At 40.8% G+C, this 15302-nt stretch overlaps 2 protein-coding genes across 2 annotated transcripts in view; one reads left to right on the forward strand and one right to left on the reverse strand.

The window, feature by feature from the left end:
- The window catches only part of SPATA17 (spermatogenesis associated 17), an 88153-nt gene extending 83567 nt beyond the window's left edge, over positions 1–4586 (reverse strand). Inside the window, exons 1-2 of the mRNA XM_015622284.2 lie at positions 4354–4586; positions 620–709 (exon numbers count right to left, since the gene is read on the reverse strand). Coding sequence (XP_015477770.1) covers positions 620–709; positions 4354–4421 — 158 coding nt within the window. The 5' untranslated portion in view covers positions 4422–4586. The remainder of the gene's footprint in view (positions 1–619; positions 710–4353) is intronic.
- Positions 4587–4682: 96 nt separating this feature from the next.
- GPATCH2 (G-patch domain containing 2) overlaps positions 4683–15302 on the forward strand; it is a 118479-nt gene continuing 107859 nt past the window's right edge. The window contains exons 1-2 of the mRNA XM_015622283.2: positions 4683–4906; positions 13773–14486. Coding sequence (XP_015477769.1) covers positions 4851–4906; positions 13773–14486 — 770 coding nt within the window. The 5' untranslated portion in view covers positions 4683–4850. The remainder of the gene's footprint in view (positions 4907–13772; positions 14487–15302) is intronic.

The following is a 15302-nucleotide window of genomic DNA, read 5'->3' on the forward strand; positions in this document are numbered from 1 at the left end:
TGGTGACCAGTGACAAGACCTGAGGGAGTGGCCTGAAGCTGTGTTGGGAGGATTTATGTTGGATATTAGAAAAAGTTTTTCACTCAGAGGGTGGTTAAGCACTGGAGCAGGCTTCCCAGAGAAGCCTGGTCACATCTCAAGCCTGCCAGAGTTCAAGGAGCATTTGGACACTGCTCTCATGCACATGGTGTGACTCTTGGGATTGTCCTGGGCAGGGCCAGGAGTTGGACTTGGAAGATACTTGTGGGCCCTTCTAACTTAGGATATTCTATAATTCTATATTCTATATGCTGAAACAGAGTATCCAAGGGACATCTCCTTGTTTCTTTTTTGTCCAGTCATAACAAGATTTCTTAAACAACACTATCTATTCTGAAGATAATTTCCTTGCTTTCTAATATCACGCCTTTTTAATTGTACACAGTTCTGAAAGTCAAAACTTATTATTTCTTATAGTGCCACAGGATATATTTAATTCTGTTGAAAAACTGGATAACAGTTGTTACCTTATTTTTTTTTTTTTAATGCTCCAATTTTATTAAAAGCAAGTAATACCATGAGAAATTTTGAGGAAAAATTCAACACTGAAACATGGATTAAGAAAAGCTTAATATACTACCTCAGATAGGCTCGGACCCTGCATGCTCGAAACCAGCGCTGGATTTTGACAGCAGCTTTGTACTTTGTTTTTCTGTCTTCATCTATAGCTCTGAAAATATAAAAGTAGTAATACTTCTCAGCATGATAATGTATAAAAAAAGCAAAAATATTATTCTATATATGTTTTATTGTTGCAGCTTGGGATTTTTATCACCAGGTTTTTCACTTTTAATTCTACATAATTCAGTGGTAGTGCAGAAAAGTATAATTTACATTAGTTGCATAGTATGAAGGTAACAAAGGATATTATGGCTTGTAGAGGATGTAAGTTTTGGGATTGGATATTTCTTATTCCCCTACAATACTTAGATACATGTCAGCATGTCACATGGACATCTTCCATTGTAGGTGAAAAATGTGCATAATGCTTTAATAATTAGGCCCGAGTTACAAAAAAAATCACACAACTGTATAAAATTGCGAATCTACAGTGTTTGTGACAAAGCTAAAAGTCATGTTAGGAAAACATGAATCTAAAAGAGATTAGAGGAAAATATTGTTAGTCTGGAGGAGACTTTACAGAGAGTTCAGGAAGAAATCATTACCATTATGAGGTATGAGATCACCTCTAGCTTTTATTCTTTTTTGTTTGTTTCAAAATGTCAGTAACTGTCAAGTCTGTGAACTTAAATTTTAATTTCCATGGATTTTTATTCTTTAACACTTTTATTAGGAACATATTCACCAAATTCTTTAATTTGTTACACCTGACAAAAAAATAATGATTAGGTTACTGTTAGTTTTCTTAATTAGCTCTCTTAATAAAGTTTCATGTCAACATTAATTGCCTCAGTAAATACCAACAAGATTATTGTTCATCTGATAAGTTAGGATTATCCTCATTATATTTCTGAAAATTAAATGAATTGCAGATTTACTACCAGAGATCAAGAAACATTAGCTCCACTCATTCTATATCATCTGGTGCAGCATGTGCTCTCAAATCACATTAAATAGGCACAAATTTTCACTATCTGACATGCATCAGAAATTCCCAGTGCCTGAAAACTCTGAGAAACAGGCTTTTTTACCTAAAATCACAAAATTAATAGTTTTCAAAACTGACTAGATAGTTTTCTTGCTCCTTTCCTGTGCAGCTTAACAGTCTTCACAGGAAGCAGACACATCCAGAATACTTTTACTTAGAGGAAAATGATTTTGATCAAAAGGGTATGAGCGATTTGGCCCTGGGCAGGCAGCCACAATTACAGCTTGGAAATGAAGGGGATGTGGGATTGGTTGTGTCAGAGGTGCCAGCTCCAAACCCAGCCCTACCCACTTGGCAATGACAAGAGTCTCCTAGAAGAGCAGAAGCCTTCTCCTTCCTTACTCTCTGATAGTTTGTTTTTTCTAGTTGGCATTTAGTTTGGCCTGGCCAGGATGGAATAGGAGTCCTTGTAGAGATTATTGAAGCGAACCAACAGACTTGTTTTTCTCATAGGATAGTTCCACAAACACTTTCAGTTGCCCTTGCCAGCAGAACTGTTTCAAGGTATGTTTCTCAGGCAGGTATCTGCCCTTTTGATCAGATTGCACAGTAGTCATATTGATTGAATTAAGCTCTGAGAGTCACAGATATTTCTCCAAGGCTGTACTGAAAGTTAAAAAGGCCTACACAAGCACCTGACATACAGATACTACAGTAAATAAAAGTAGGTTCTTGAACAAGTAGAGTGATAAAACTGTGTAACACTTAAGAGAATGAATTAATAGATCTTGTATATTCTACTCCTCATACTGAGGGTATTTCTCAAAATGCAGGAAATGCTTATGGTATTCTTGCATTGTGGTATCATTGGGCAAGTTCTTCCCTTGGAAGGTGCTTTCCCTGAAAAAGTCCAGTTTAGGACACCTCATATCTCTCACATAAACGGAGTTCTGCATAAAGCACAACAGGAATGTTATTAAGAACATAAAAATATGATTAAGACTTGTTGCTGCACTGGGCTCTTTGAATCCTCTCATTCGCATTCTGAACTGCAAATCTGAATTTTCTGAAACTGACGGATCATAGCTCATTCTTAGAAGGGAAACAATTCATTTTTGGAGAGTCCTGCCAAAAAACAAATCCCCAAACATCAAACATGCTGCCCTCCGATGGATTTCCAAGTCTGGCTCAGGCTACTCTTTCTAACCTGAAATATGTGAAATACAAGCATAGCCTCCTGTAACTGATGTTTGTTTAGTGATCTGCTGTGTGTACAGCCACAAGAGCATGAGTGAAAGTTCAGGCAAAGAACAGAAAAACACAACACTTTACATGCAGGCAGGACTTGATCTCTGTAACTTTTTGCAATGTTCAGGAGCTTTGCTATTCATGCTAATGATGTTGTAATTAGATTCCAAAATAAATGATTAATTAATTAGTGAAGACAAAAATCACAACTATGCTAAACATGTTTGGTGGTTTTTTATGTTCGAGCTTTTGCATTACGCATACAGCAACAGTGCAGCCGAATAAAAGGATTTATAGGACAAATCTCTGCAATATTTAAGTGAGTCTTACAACTTTTCATTTTCTAAAATCTGGTCTTGGAAAAGTTGGCTGCCTCCATTCTGGGAGTCAGAACACTCTGCACAAACCATCCCAATTGGTGAGGACATGGACAACATATCTGATCTGATCTCTTTCAATTAACTTTAAAAAAAATTAAATAAAATTTTAAATAAAATAAAAAAGAAGTAGTGTCCTTGCAAGAGGTCAAACATCAAGGCACAGCCACAGATGTGAGCCGTGAGAGCGGGGAGTCGGGGCTGGCGTGCCGCATCTTGAGGGATGCTCAGGGAATAACAGCGCCTCTAGGGCGGGTCACAGGAGGCTCCAGAGGCAGGACCGGGGAGAGGAGGTCGGCTCCCGAGGGGGAGAGAGAGGAACTTGCGAGGCTCAAGCGCGTTTCAGGAGTTTCCAGAGGCTCCTTTCCCCTCAAAATTAGCAGGGGAGCCAGGGAAGAGCGGGACACTCAGTATTTTCAGTGCATAAACAGGCCCCTTAAAGGCGCTGCGCTGCGCCCACCAGATCTCCTCAGATCGCTGTGGCAAAGTTGGGGAACAAGGCGGTGGGTTGGTGCTCTCGGGAGGGATTTTAAAGCGATACAGTTTCACAGAATCGCATAATCACAGAGTGCGTCAGGTTGAAAGGGACTACAGTGGGTCATCTGGTCCAACCTCCCTGCTCAAGCAGGGTCATCCCAGAGCACAGGACTGTGTCTAAACGGTTCCTGAATATTTCCACTAAGGGAGACTCCACACTCTTTCTGGACAATCTGTTTCAGTGTTTGGTCACTGCGCAGTAAAGTTCTTACTCATATTTAGATTGAACTTGCAGTATACCAGTTTCTACCCATTACCATTCGTCCTACTGCTTGGCACCACCGAGAAGAGCCTGGCCCATCCTCGTCACACCCTCCCTTCAGACACGGATGGGGTTCTCTTTCACTCTTCGCTTTCCGAGGCTGAACAGGCCCAGCTCCCTCAGCCTTTCCTCGTAAGAGGGATGCTCCAGTTCCTTAATCATCTTTACAGCCTTCCACAGGAGCTTCGTGTTTCTCTTGTACTGAGGAGCCCAGAACTGGACAGTTTCCAGGGGGGCTGCCTCCATTTCGTTGCCGGCGGAGAGCGGGGCTGGCCCAGCTGTCCGGCCCAGCCCAGCGTAAGGCGGTGTATCCCGCCCCACCTCCAGTACGTCCCAAGTACCTGTTCGTAAGGAAATACTCCTCCCGGAGTCCCTCCAGCCTCTCCTGAAGCCGGGCCAGAGCGGCCATGCTTCCTCCTTCCTCCCGCCCTCAAGACGCTGCCGCCATGGCAACGGGACCGTCCCAGTGCGCCCGGGCGCGGGGGTGTCGCTGCTCCCGGCGGCCCCGCAGCCCGGCACGGGCAGCGCTTCGGGGGCAGCGGGAGCTCCGCGGAGCTGTACCGAACCCGAAGCGGGGGTGCCGAAGGGGACGCGGCGTTCCTAGGCAGCGGCCGGGGGAGAGAAGGGAGGAGGCGAGGTGGTCGCGTCCGGCTTCCTCTGGTGCCGCGGCTGCTTCCGGGCTCTCATCATGGGGGACTGAGGAGCATCGCCGGCCGCCCGCGCCCTCCCCGCCCGGCCCGAGCCCTCCGGCCCTCGGCCCCCGCCCGCCTCCCCTCGCCCAGTCTCTGCGAAGCGGCGCCAGCCTCCTCGGGGAGCGGCCGGGGGAGGCGCCGGGTTCATGTTCCGGGTCGCTGAACATACCCCGACCCGAGCTCAGGCGGCGAGGAAGAGCTGGTAAGCCCGGAGGTGACACACGTGCCCGCCGCCCCTGCCCGGCTGCGGGGCCGCTGCCTGCGGGAGGGGCCCGGACACCATCTCCGCGCCACGCGTGGGGCGTGGGAACCTGGGGGCGAGTGGTGGCCCCCCGGCCGGGCCTCCCCGCTGCTCCCCTTTTCGCTGGCAGGAAGGCGATGGAGCTCGCCCCAGGCCCCCGGGGGACGAGGGGCTGGAGGTCCGAGATGTGCCACTGTCGTGTCTCGGCGGCTGGACGCGTTTATGAGCGAGCAGTGGGCTGGAGGAAGAAACTTCCTCGTCTTGTTGAAAAAGGGATAGTAGGCGAAAGATAAATTAAAACTTTTGTCGCAAGTTTATTTAGGTTTTCCTGTCTGTGGTTTTCCAGTAGTCGCAGACTCTCTAAGGCCTAAAGCCCTTGCAGCGTGTGTAGCTGAACATCCAGTGCGGTGTGTGTTTCCTGCTTTAAAGCTTTTCTGCTGCAAGAATCAACAAGTGCTGCTGTAGCCATCGAGCAGGGAAAGTATGGGTAGTTCTCCTGCAAAAAAAGTTGATAGATTTACTGTTTTATGTAATACCTTATGCTAGCATAGTAACCTCAAAGGCCACATTATTTTTATTGTAGTGCTGTAAGGAAGGGAGGCTGAATAATAGAATAGAAAAGGTCAGTTCTGTTAGTAGGCCGTGGAGATATAAGGACTGGTAGTGGAGAGAGTTGATGGAAACAAGACGTTCCAAGCAACCAGCTGGGAAGCCTGTAATTTTCTTTCTGAAATGTTGGGTATCTTGTGATATGTCTGGTGTCAACTGGTGTGTGTAGCTTCTCACTTGTTTCACTTATTAATGGAAGCATGGAGGATTGTGATGGGTTTTGTTTGTAGGGTTTTTTTCAAAAGTTCATAAACATCTTTTAGAGGCTATGTTAAATATACAGACACCTGCTGGTAGATTTCCCAGCTGAAATAGATTTGAAATAGATTTTCTTTCATCTTTTTCTTTCTTTTCTGGAGATGGGGAGGAAGAGGAATGGAAAGGTTTAGTGCTTTGTTTCTCCTCCACTTTTGCTGATACCATCATTTTTTTCCCCTTGTGTGTATTTTTTCTCTACATTTTTCTAAATGAGAATACTCTCAAAAAGAGATTTTGTTTGCCCAGTTGATAATTATTTGCTAGAACAAGTTTTCAGGTGTTGCTAGGCATCCAAATTTGCCTGGTGTAAATATAACAGCTTCTGTTGGTGTAATTCAGAATATTTCAGAGAATGAGGTATACTCAGAGGCACAAGTGTTTTTATCTGAGTATTAATGCTGTATGCAGTAGAAATATTGTCCCAGACATTCCCAACATGTATCTGTGTTCTGTCAAATACTTCACTATTTATTTGACCTGTTATTTGGCTTTTAATTTTAATATTTCATGTCTACATAAAATAATTTAGTTCCAGAGACTTCTAGAGTAGCCCTCAGCAACATGAGGTGAAGGCATATTTTTCTGTAATTGTCATCAGACAGTAAAGATTTTGCTTATGCTAGTACACCACTCAGAGGAATTCAATACAGAGGAAAATATTGAAATGTTGTCCATTAAAAATCTGACCACTCCTCAGAGCTGCTGTCTTATTCTACACAAGTTATTTCAGAAGCTGTCTATTAAAGGAGGCCCGTTTGAGCGGGATGCAGGAAAATACTTTTTACAGTGTCTAATACTCAATGTAGAAAATTAAGAAGTTGTGCTTTCTAAAATATTAAGATCCTAAACAGGTGAGTAGGTTTAGAACTGGCACAGAGTAAAATTTTTCACTTTTTGGAGTGGTAAAGCTCCTCCAAAGCAGAATGTTTTTCATTTAAATTGTGAATTCATGTGACAATTTAAGAATAGTTTGCAGTTTGGATAATTGCTGGGCATTCTGATTCTTTTGATAATGACTCTGGTGCTTTAGCATATTGCCATGATTTGACAGGTCATGTGATTGTGCACCTTGACAATTAATTAATGAAGTCATACTTCTGAAAAGGGCAAGCATATCAGTAAATGGCAGCAATGGGATTGCAAGAATTGCCCTCTCTCATGACAAATTGCTCCAAATCTCATTTCTGGCTGACCAATTCATTCATGTTAGAGCCTTGTTAAATGTAGTTCATGTCAGCATCTTTTTGACTGTATGCCATTGCTCTGTACTGAACACTTTTTCACAGATAAATGTGAGTAGACTGATAGTATTTATTGTTGTGCCTTCTTAGATAACCAGCAGTTTTAGGAAAGTCAGATGTACCTACTGCAAATTAGTCTGGTCCTAATTTTTAGGGGAATCAGCAATATAATAGGTGATAAAATTACATCATTCCTGAAATACTTTTTATTGTACAGGACAGAATTACAGAAATGCTCAGGCTGGAAGGAACCACGGTGGGTCATCTGGTCCCTGCTCAATCAGGGTCATCCCAGAGCACATGGCACAGCATTGCATCCAGATGGGTCTTCAATATCCCTGATGAGGGAGACTGCACACTCTCTCTGGTCAACCTGTTCCAGTGTTTGGTCACCTGCACAGTAAGGAGGTTCTTCCTCACGTGAGGAGAATCCACAAATGCCAGAGTTGATGTCCAAAAAGGAGACAGGAGTCTTGCACCTTTATTCAAGTAAAGAGAGAGAATCCACTGGAGCACACACCTGTGGTGTTTTCTCACTCAAGGTTTTGGAGGGCGCAGCCTCCTTTTATCCTAAGCTCCCGACCGTACCTTGCCCTCTTCCTTTCCCCATTGGCTGGGGTATAGGAAGGTACAGCCTTCCCGAACTGCCTACCACATACTCTCCCCTTGAACCTACTCTTTTACCCCAAAGCTCAGAAGTTCAGGCTTGTACAGACCCCCACTTGTTTGTTTCAGGAGCCGAGCTGTCTGGGCTCTGCAGGGAGCCTGCTGCCCAAAGTTAGTAGAGACATAAAGACCTATTTCAAAAATGTTAACACCCACACCTTCACTCATCAAATCGTTTGTAAAGACATTAGCTTTCCTCTCAACTCCTCCTTTATTTCTCAATTTGTCTTTACAAACCCTAGTTAATATTAACCCTTTAACAATAAGCAACATTTGAAACACACCCTCCTGACATTTCTGATCCCTGCACCAGGTGTGGCAAATAAATACAGAGAATAAAGTAGACAGTGGACAGTTCCTGTTAGTCCATTAATCACTAGAGGTCCTTGTCCATGGCTGCTGATAGCCAAAGTCTCCCATCCTTTTCCTCCAGCTGAGAAGTCCAAACCTCCAGGGCATTAGAGAATTTGGCCTGAGTATGATGGGTCCACCTGTCCTGGCTGCTGTCTCTGCAGTCCTGGTTGGAGGTTATGAACAACAAAGTCCGAAGGCAGCATCTGTGCTAAGTGGGCTTCTTGTTCAAGGAACCCCAAAATTTATGATTGGAGGAATAAAATGTTGATAGTGAATGTATGCATTCAAATATGTAGGAGCTGCATATTTGATACAGAAGTTTGTAGACATTTCTAGACAGTGAAGTAACTGTCTTTAATTGAGGAACAGTCACTTCCATAAATTTTCATTTTTTTTTCAAAATTCTCATATACTATTATTATTTTGTCAAATTTGTTTACGTACGTAACAGATGACAAAAAAAGGTGAGTTGGCATACCTTGAAGAATGAAAATAACCTGGGATCTGGGAGTTGGTTTTCTCTTTTCATATATAGATGTGCTCCAGCATGATATCCTGGTTTGTCTCAAGAGTCTATCTTTTATAACTGTCCATCCTATCTCATATGAAAGTCAAAACCATTCAATTTCTCTTAGTGTCTCTTCTGATATTGTCACATGAAAATCACATTTTTATTAAGTCTCCTTGGCCTACAGGTCAGATTTACTTTGAACATGTTGCCAATGTGTTGGATCTTAGTCTTTACAAGAATGAGGATCCTCAGAAGGTGCACAGTGTGGAGCTCTTTTGGAAGGTAGCTCTTAGACCCTGCAGTGATGGTTGATGTGGGATGGAAGGGATGGCTTGTGGAGTAGCTTTGCATACCTGTGGTCCAGCAGATAGTGCCAAATGACAACTGTATGTGGATGTGGAACTGGAGGCTTTGTCCACCTCTTAGTGATGGCTTTTTAATGACAGGGAGTTTAGATAGTCTAGGCACAACTTCAGTTTCTGCTCATAGAATTGTTAAGTTTAGAAAGACCCTCTGAGGCAGAGTCTGACTTTATCCCAGCACTTCCACGTTCACCACTAAACTGATGGTTTGTTACCTGGTGCAACATCTACATGTTTTTTGAACACTTTCACCAGTGCTGCCACCACTTCTCTGGGCAGTTTGGTTCAATACCTGACCATTCTTTCCTAATATTTTTCTTCCTAATGGAGATTTTTTTCACAATATATATTTCTTCTAAACCCCCCCTGGTGCAGCTTAAGGCCATTTCCTCATCTTGTTGCCTGGGAAGAAGGGAAACAAAAGCTTCTGTGTAACAGGGGTTTATCAGTGATTTCCTGATCTACCATAGTCTCTTGCTAGCTTTTTAATAATTTTTACTTAATTGTGCTGCTTTGTTTTGCTTCCCCCTTTGTGTGTCCCAAGAACCATGATAGTTCTCGTTTTTGAATCTGTAAATTGTTCAAGTAAGGCAGTGAGATTTATCATGTGCTGTTCTCTCCCAAATAATTGCACATCTTCAATCCAAATTTCAGTCACACTCATTAATAAAGCAGTGCTCTCCAAACAAGTGCTTCTAAGGCTTTGTGAAAATAACTTCTGATGTGGAGAAATGGGATTCAAGTTAGTACCTATCTGAAGATAAAGGTACTCTGTGGGTACAACTGTGTTACAGGACATCAGAGAATCCATATGGGAAAACATTATAGGAGTCAGGTTTTATAATCCCAATGTTGAAGGAACTATTTGATTTTGCTTTTGCTTTTAGCTTGTGATCAAGGTGGTTTGAGAAGGAGGTAAAACTCATGATTCTTTTTGGAATTGATGAAGCACAAATGAAGCATAAATTTAGCTGCAAGATGCCCCAGTCCTATTTAACAGGAAAAGGTATAGAACTAGAAGATAAATGTAAATGCAGCTGTTGGCTTGGCAAGAGACAATGCCTCTCCTTAAGAGTTGTACAACTAAATTAACATCAGTGTGCATTTGTTAAATGTCTTGTGAGCAGTCAGAGCTCTATATTGTTATGTGCTTTAGGTGAGAGGTGAACAAAAATTATACTTAATTTTCACTGAAATAGTGTCTATTATTTCCATTAGGATTTTCAGTTTGAATATTAATACTGAACAGAAGCTGTGTGATTTGTTTTGGAGCAGGTGAAAGCAGTTATGCTGTTTCCTGCAAACAGGACTTATACAGTCTGTTCTCTTAAGGGTTAGAGAGGAAATGGATCAGCCTTTGGTGAACTACATTAAAATTGCTTCAGATAAATGTAAAGGTCAGTGTAGGCAAACTAGATGTTCTTGTAGTAAAGTAGGATCCTCTCCTAGTGAGGACATTACAGTTTATTGCTAGCTGTGGGCTGTTGCTGTAACAGCTTTTTTATAGCCTTATGTGAGTCATGCTAAACTGTGGCTCATCTTAATATTTTATGTACCTCAATATGTTGTTCTACATTCGTTGTTACAACCTTTGAAATTTCTTATCTTACTGAACACTGCTGATACTCACTGCTAATGTCCTTAATACTTCTTGTAGTTATTTTTCAACTTGTTTCAAATGCAAATATTTTTGTTACAGTTCCATCTGCAGCAATGATTAAAATTTCTTCATAGGTTTGGAACACAAGCTTGACAGCTGGTTGCAAACAATAGAGAGTTTCAAAACTGAGTTTGTCTGATAAATAATGCTATAATAGAGATATGCTCCTGAATTTTGAAGATAGAACAATTAATCTGAAATCTATCTGGCTGCTGCTACCTTTGGGTTTTTTTTTTTCTTCAGTTGTGGCAGGAGAAATGAGAGCACCAATAAAATTAAGCAAAAGAGTTTCTTTTCTTATTTTTTCAGGTTTTTCAGGAGAAGGAGTTTTAATGTGGACCACTGACATGTTGAAAGTGCAGTGTGAATAGAAAGCTGAAGTGGTTTGTGTTTGTGTTCTCAATCTATTGCAGAGGAGCTTGCACTGTCCCAAACCGATTAAGTAATTCTCATAATCATTTTGAAATAATTAAAATATTAATTTGTCTGATCTGCATAGGAGGTGATGCAGTTAATGATAGTTATATTATACATTGGACCATGGCTACAATTTTTAGGGCAAATAAGGTCACTGCCCTGTACAAATCTTTATTCAGGAGTTGCAATGAAGAGACTTGATATTCAGTAGAAAAGATTAATTGCAGGACTGCATAACATTCAAAGTCATAGTCTGCTGGAAATTAAGTCACATTACTTAGCTCAGAGTCATTTAAGTATCTTGTTATCCCTTTACTTCAAAAACACTTGAGGATGTTCACTTTTCTTGAGCTTTGTCTTTTGATCTGGCACTGTCTGTATTGCAGTATTTTGGGAGGAATTCAGGGCAAGTTTCATTTGGGTATAAAATTCAGAGCTGGATATATTGTGTTTGATCTTGAAATATTTTGGATTTAAGGCAATTTTACCACTGTACTTGTGCCATTATCTGGAGTAAATTGGTATGTCCACTCTAGGAGCTACATTGATTTTAGTGATACAGTTACCCATACAGATTAGGGATACTGAATTGAAGGAATTAATCATAAACTGTGGTGCAAGGCATTAGCGTCCCTGTCTTCTCTTTCCCTTTTACTTTGTGCAGCAGGATCACTAAGAGAGTGGGCTGCATAAGCAAGCTAGTTCATATTCTGGCAGGTTAGCAGAAATCTGTTGATTTGGAAAGCTAAATCTGGGTTTAAGCCTACAAATTCAAGTTTTGATGCTGTTTGCCATAGATGCAAAAGTGTGTGGCAGGAAGGCCTGGGAAAGTGTTTGAGGTCTTGGTGTCTCAAATTAAGCGAAATGTGCTGCAGTTTGTCTGTTCAAGTGTTATGGCTCCTGTTAAATGAGTGCAGAAAAGCCCCTTTCATCTCAAGGGCATCTCATTTCTGATACATGCACTTCTGGGGGTGCCTGTCCTCAAGGGAGTTTAACAGGAAGGCTAAAGGGGCGAGTGCCCTCCCACTGCAGCTATAACTGTGGAGAAACATGCATCTGCTTGATGCATCTGCTTAAGCATCTTGTGAACCAAATAGATTAAGGAGAAAGTGTAGCACTTTTCCAGAGATGTCTTGCCATTTACAAGACGATATAATTCTGCTGTACTAAGAGCAAAAGAAAACATTAAGAGGGAGTAATATGACTAGAGGTTACATCAGGACAGAAAAAGAGTTATGGGAAATAAATGGAAGTGACACAGCAGTTTCAAGAATTCAAAATTAGCTTGTATTTCTACCACTTTCTGTGCTTTTATTGTTCTTGCAATTGAAATGTTTAGAGTAAGTATTTCTGAAAATAGTTTAAAAGGAGAATATATAACTTCTTTAGGTAAGATATTTCATTTGGATTTCTTCTTAATCATGTTCTTCAGTTCCTCCATTAATATTTAAGACTGCCGGTTCAACCATCACCATTAGGTACCTTTGATGTTGGAGTTTGTGGTAAGTGGCAGAGGGAAGCTGTCTGTGATCTGTCTAGCTTTTCTCCATGTCTCCTGCACTAACCATGTGTAGAAAACTTGTTATTATAGGTTTCTCCAGCTATTTATATTGTAAAAGAAAGTAAAGAGTTTTGCTTTTAAATGTCCTCTACATAATTTACTGAATGTACATCTTCCATATGTATCAGTTTGTGCAATGTAGTAGCAAGCATCAAAATTGTTCTTTGCTGAACCTCAAGGAAGGGGGTCTTCTGATGTTTTTATATGAGAGTCTGATTGCTGTGTTTATGGAGAAGGTTCACAGCCTTCAGAGAAGGATTAGAGTTCAGCAGCAATCATTTAATGTTTTTGTAATTACGTTCATGTAATGCATTGGTGAACTTACTGAAGCATATTGAGTTAAAGGCATGCTAAATGCTAGTGAAATTTGAAGAGAAAGGAGCAAAACATTTAAAAGGGAAAGGCCTTAATTTGACTCTGTGTGTTTAGGGATCTTTTTCCTTATGCAAGCATGGGATTCTATGGATGCAAGTGCCTACATGTGGTAGGAAACTTTGCATTTAATACTCTAGAATTATCTGTAGTTGGGTATTCTCTCAATATAACTGCACTGAATCAATTTTTCTTTTTAATTGAATAGATATCAGCCATTTGGAAAGACAGAATTAGTTGCTATTAGGAAAAAAAGTCATATTATCCAAGAATTGCTGTCTTAAATTCATTTTGGCATTTAGACAGCATTAAGAGATAATCATCCTTAAAAATATTTTATCATAATGAAAGTCTTAAGCAGAACTCATTAATGTACATCAAGGAGAATATTATGTATTCCATTTCCCATTCCTAAATTTAAAATGTCCTCCTTACCTGCAGTTAGAGTGAATGCTCTTTGTTGATGCTCTTGCTATGCATCATCATATAAATGTGATGAGATTAATTAAAACCAAGCAATAACAGTGAGGCCAGAAACAAATGGGGGAACCTCCTGTCTGCCACTTCTTTCCAAGACAGAAGTTTGGGAAGATACTTTTTAAAAGGAACTTATTTATGCTGATGTGCTTCAAATTTTGTAGGACTGGTTGGCAAGGATTTTGTCTCTTGGTAGAAAGAATCAATGGCCATCCTATAAAGATGATTCTACCTTGCCTAAAGGGACTAAAATGATTTTGCCAAATGAAGTTGTTGTACTTAGCACTTTTAATTCATTTGTTGTTTTCTTGTATTTTTTTTTTTCTTTGAAATCTGTAGGCATTTCAGTAGGACTATGGAGGAGCTGGTTCATGATCTGGTCTCAGCACTGGAAGAAAGTTCAGAGCAAGCCAGAGGAGGTTTTGCTGATACTGGAGATCATTCTCGAAGCGTGTCTTGTCTTCTAAAGAGACAGGCAAGGAAAAGGAGGGGACGGAAAAGACGCTCATTTACCACCCATCATCCCTGGGAGACTGGTCACTGCCTAAGTGAAGGCTCAGATTCCAGTTTAGAGGAATCAAGCAAAGACTACAGGGAGAATCATGCTACCAAGAAAGACCACAGTGATTCTGATGATCAGCTGTTGGTTGCTAAACGTAGGCCTTCCTCAAACTTGAATAACATCAGAGGCAAAAGACCTCTGTGGCATGAACCAGATTTGGCTGTGGACAGTTTGGGAAACAGAACTTTGCGCAGGAGGAGAAAGGTGAAACGCATGGCAATAGATCTGCCATCAGAAGTCTCTAATGCAATGACAATGACTCAACAGCAGGATAACAGCAGAGATCAAGAAATGGACAATAACAATAAATCATACCAGCACCAAGAGTTTTCCAAGAGCAAAGTGAAAAAAAGAAAAGTATCTGCAGCTCGGCAAGGTCCAGAAATCTTGGATGAAGGAGTAGTTATAGAAAATGAAGAAGTGAATCAAGCAAATAAAGACAAAATGGAATATGAGGAGCAAAAAGGCTCAGATGAGAACATGAGTGACAGGTTATTCTTTCCTTTTCTTTTTACAGAAACTTTGGATAATATTTGTTTGCTTTTATTACTGTTGCTTGTATTGGGAATCGTCAGATTTCTTGTTGATTCCAGAGATAAAATTCTAGCATCAATAGTATCTGTTTTAACAAATTACTCTTAGTTTTTTTACATCTACTGTTCTTTATGCATTAGTTGCCCAGGTTAAGGAATTCAGCAAAAAATAGAGAGTGATTTAGAAGAGGAATAACCAAGAAAACAGTTTTGTGAAATAATACGTTCTAGTTGTTTCAAGATTAAGAATGACAAAATACACATACGAATAACATGGGTTTTTCTGGCTATTTCAACTGGTAACGGTTGTCAGATAAGAATTTAGTGTTTTTCCAATTGCTAGTCATTGGTGCTTTGATTGTTATCTCTATTTGTCGGAAAGGTTGTCAGTGTTTAGAGTCACCATTTAGATAGTATGTTCTGGTGTGTCATGGACATAAAAAGTCTGCAGGTTGCCAAGGATATAGATCATTTACGAAATGCAAAAACCAATTTACAGTTCAGAAACACCTGAGCTTGCCATTAGAAAAATGGAGGAATGATGACCCTTTGGCAGTGCACCTCATCCATCCATTCCAGACAGCAGTCATACTGCAATGGTAATTGTTTCCAAAGTACTATTTTGACAACACAGTAAGGTGTAAGTCATTTTTCCACCATACACAGGGGATGTTAACTGCAGGGCCTGGTAAGCCTGGTTTTGTTTTATTCTACATGCCAGGTTCCAAATGCCAAAGTGTCAGCAAGACAATCACCTCTTGTAAGACAAAATTT

The sequence above is a fragment of the Parus major genome, chromosome 3 (genome assembly GCF_001522545.3).
Source record: "Parus major isolate Abel chromosome 3, Parus_major1.1, whole genome shotgun sequence".
NCBI classification, from domain to species: domain Eukaryota; kingdom Metazoa; phylum Chordata; class Aves; order Passeriformes; family Paridae; genus Parus; species Parus major.